The sequence below is a fragment of the Euphorbia lathyris genome, chromosome 6, assembly GCF_963576675.1.
Source record: "Euphorbia lathyris chromosome 6, ddEupLath1.1, whole genome shotgun sequence".
Classification (NCBI taxonomy): domain Eukaryota; kingdom Viridiplantae; phylum Streptophyta; class Magnoliopsida; order Malpighiales; family Euphorbiaceae; genus Euphorbia; species Euphorbia lathyris.
Window position 1 is genome coordinate 76640415 of NC_088915.1, and position 3829 is coordinate 76644243.

The 3829-nt window shown below is 33.9% G+C and overlaps 1 protein-coding gene across 2 annotated transcripts; it reads left to right on the forward strand.

The window, feature by feature from the left end:
• The first annotated feature begins 757 nt into the window (after positions 1 to 757).
• LOC136232017 (putative F-box/LRR-repeat protein At3g28410) lies at positions 758 to 2886 on the forward strand. 2 transcript variants are annotated; one of them, XM_066021053.1, is made up of 4 exons: positions 933 to 1106; positions 1237 to 1831; positions 1987 to 2163; positions 2367 to 2886. In XM_066021053.1, exons 1-4 carry the CDS (start codon positions 1069 to 1071, stop codon positions 2727 to 2729), a joined length of 1173 nt encoding a protein of 390 aa, XP_065877125.1. In that variant the 5' UTR covers positions 933 to 1068; the 3' UTR covers positions 2730 to 2886. The 2 variants fall into 2 exon arrangements, with proteins under 2 accessions (XP_065877124.1, XP_065877125.1); XM_066021052.1 differs by having other exon boundaries at positions 758 to 1831.
• The last annotated feature ends 943 nt before the right edge of the window (positions 2887 to 3829 follow it).

A 3829-nucleotide genomic window follows, 5' to 3' on the forward strand; every position in this document is an offset into this window, starting at 1 on the left:
TTTAATATGGAAAAAGAGTATAAAATTGTCACAAACTTACCAATTAACATTCACTCGAGTGATTAAGGGTATCAAGTTACTTAAATTAAAGATTTCGTATTCAAATCCTAGTGTAGTGTTTATCGAACCGAGAAATTGGACAAACTATATATATAAAAAGAAAGACTTAATACATCATTTGCTTCCTGAACTTGTCCAAAAAGTTTGATTGGTCTTCTGAACTTTCAAAGTGTCTCGATAACCCCCTCAACTTGATAAAATGTTTAGTTAGCCCCTTGAACATGCACAAAATGTAATCAATTGATTACTCGGTTGCAAAAAAAGTAAGTTAAATACGGAAGATGTATTCCACACACCTTAGAATGTTATTATATAATTAAAAAATAGATTAAAAATGAAGTTATTACTTGCTCAACTATAAAATTTGTCTTCTGTAATATTAGAACCACATACCCCGATCTTGGTCGTTTTACTTTTTTTTTAAGACCCTTGCAATACATCTTCCGTATTTAACTTACTTTTTTTTGTAACCGATTTGATCAATTGATTACATTTTGTGCAAGTTTATGAGGCTAACTAAACATTTTATGCAAGTTGAAGGAGCTATCGGGACACGTTGAAAATTAAGGGAACCAATGAAGCTTGCAAACAAAAATTTGCATGCCATATTTCAATTACTATTAAATTTAGTCATAAGTTGCTATGCCTACCCCAAATTTATATTAGTGATGCACTTTACCATCAATTTCCACAGAAATTAAAATCAAAATAGATAACAAATTACCTAAACCTATTAGTATTGACTGTCTACGTATCAATGGCGGAAAGGAGTGGAGCTTCCACTGTGGTAAGCGAGGGAAATGAAGGCGAAAAGCACAACTCAATTGATGATACTGCCGAAAGAAAGAACAAAAGATTGAAGTGCGTCGAAAAAGATGATCAAGATTTCATCAGTGAGTTACCCGATTGCCTCATCCAACACATTCTCTCATTTCTCCCTTCAACTAAAGACGCTTCAACTAAAAACGCAATTAGGACGGGCATTTTGTCGAAGAGGTGGCTAAATCAATGGACCTATCTTCCAATTCTCATTTTCAAATCCAATGGTATGTCTATTCAAAACTTCTCCGATTTCATTGATGATGCCCTAAGTTTCTATAATTTCTGGAAAATCAATAAATTTGTCATCATTTCGCACGATTCATATATGGGTGAGCTGCATCATAAATTTACTAGGTGGATCCGTTTCGCCACAAGAAGAGATGTGAAAGAGCTCATTGTGGAATGTGAAAATCAAGACAATGAAAATATTCTCCAGGACTATGACTTGCCTCGACTCCTATTCAAGAATGTTTTCTTGGTTAAATTGAAGACACATGGTTTTGTTTTTACACCAAGAAAGGGGAAAGTAAATTGGGCATCTCTAAAGGCTTTGCATATAGGTTATGCATACTTACCTAATCAAGGGATTGAAAATGTTTTGTCTGGTAGTCCTGTGATTGAATTTTTGGAATTGTGCAACTGCAAAGGGTTTGAAGATCTTGTCATTACTTCTAAATCTTTAAAAACGTTTCGTATGATTCAATCTCGAGACCACACCAGTGCTATTGAAATCTCATGTCCTAATCTGGAGAAATTGGATATGTTGGGGGAAGTGTGGTTTAAGTCTCTTAAGTTTAAGGCTTTGCCATCTTCAGTTTGTGCTACTTTGAATTTTGGGAATGATATAGGCTTGCATTATCTCGGCAATGAGAAATTGAAATGGGTTAAGGAGTTTCTTTTGCAGTTTCAACATGTTGAAGAGCTAAAACTTGGGCCTTGGTTTTTGATGGTAATTTACTTATTTATATTTGTTATTAAAGCAGAGCAAATATTAGAATTCACTAGTAGTTTGTGTTTCATTTCCTTGCAAAAGATATATTGGGTAGTATTTGAAATTGATATTACAATATCATTTCTAAATAATCATTTGTTCTATGCTTATAGTTTCTATCACTTGCTGCTGTGAGAGGTGAATCAACTCTATTGTTAAACAACAAATGCTTGACTGTGGTTGATTCTTTTCCGGAAGTGAGACACCTTGGACTCCCTATCTCGCAACTCATATTTTCCTTACTTGAGAAATTAGTTCTACAGCTGCATCCAAAGAAACGTTTTGATCTGGTAAAGTTTGTGTGACATAATCTTAAAATCAATTTTGAATAATTTGGTCTTCATTCCAATATCTTCTGATAATGCCATAAGAGAATCATTGTTGTGACTGATCAAATTCAATTTCAGTAGACACATATCAGACTATAAGAATATATCTTTATTTACTTTGTGATATTCTGTCAATTCTTGGGCGTAACAAATTGTTTCTGCAGATGGGAAGCCAAAGCTTTACGAGGATAAGAAAGAAGTACTCAGAATTAAAAGAGGGTGTATTTGATAGTTTAGTATCACATCTAAAAACTGTTGAGATTGTTGGCCTCCATTATTTATGGAGTAATGGTGGTGGTGAACATAAGGATACGCTCAGATTTATTAGGTTTCTATTCACTAATGCTAGGATGTTGGAGAAAATAGTGTTAGTTGAAGCTCCTGGACAAGGGATGGTTTTTGCTCATCAATTTTGCAAGAAATTGTCACGCATTCAGAAAGCTTCCCCGCATGTTATTGTTGAAGTTGCATGTTTAAAGCAGCATGACTCTGATTCTGATTCTGATTGGGATAAAGTTGAATGTTGAGATGGTAGAGTCTCCCCTCCCCATGTTTTGTTAATAGCATATCCTAGTATGTAGAAATTTGAGTAGTTTTGAGATTCTAATCGGGTTAAAATTGTATATTGAGATGCTGGAGTTTCCTCATGTTTTGTTAATAGAAGTGGACAATGGAATTCTTACAGGTAGAAGAACAATGCCTCAACTGTCTTCTTATTTTTTTATATCATTTTGGAATTTTTGACGAGATAAAGCTCGGCTCGATTCGGTTTGGTGGCAGATAATTATAAATTATGCAAAACGACTACAACTTTACATGAAATTCATGGGTTAGAAGTTTATTAAATATGTCACATACCCAATTAAAGTAATCTGATTATGACAGAATTTCTGGGATCAAATTAGAATTTAGACAATACCCAACAAGGATTCCTCAACTTTAGCTGGCTCAACTGATGTAGGTAGCTCATTCTTCCTACAATATCAGAAAAACTTGAATAGGTATACTTTCCAATAAACTTCAAGCATGTAATAGATTATAATGAAATTTATTATTTATGTTTTAATTATCAGGTTAATTTTTTTTTTGTTAACATGTTATCAAAGCGTATTAGATTAAGTAGTCAAGGATTCTAAGTATTCAAATATCGAATCCTAGCAACTCCCATTTGTTGGATAATTACGAGCTAGGTTGCACGAAAAAACCTCTTTTAGTAACGTTTCCATATTTTGTTTCTATTTTTGGAAACGGAAACTCCCAAAAACTAGTACGACACATTTCCGTAAATATTGAGAATAGGACCGCTACATATATATTTTAAAACTGGGCCTGTTTAATAAGACGGAGTGGGGGCTAATACTTATATTTTCAACCGGCCTATTTAATATGAAGGAAAATTTACATAGAAATTCATTTTTTAAAAATTATTTATAACTATAAACAACAACAACAACAATAGAGCCTTAGTCCCGAAATAATTCGGGGTCGGCTAACATGAACCATCATATAAAACCGTGAAATCAAATCATGTGAGCGACACAAATTTGCTCCCTCCACTCCGTCCTATCCACTGCCATATTTTCCTCAATTTGCTTAGGTCTTCCCCTACCCCTCACCACTACATCCT

Excerpts from the sequence above, each read along its gene's own strand:
- LOC136232017 (XM_066021052.1), top strand. The coding sequence starts at position 818 with ATGGCGGAAAGGAGTGGAGCTTCCACTGTGGTAAGCGAGGGAAATGAA. Across the intron at positions 1,832-1,986 it reads TTGGGCCTTGGTTTTTGATG|TTTCTATCACTTGCTGCTGT; the intron begins GTAATTTACTTA and ends CTATGCTTATAG. Across the intron at positions 2,164-2,366 it reads CAAAGAAACGTTTTGATCTG|ATGGGAAGCCAAAGCTTTAC; the intron begins GTAAAGTTTGTG and ends TTGTTTCTGCAG.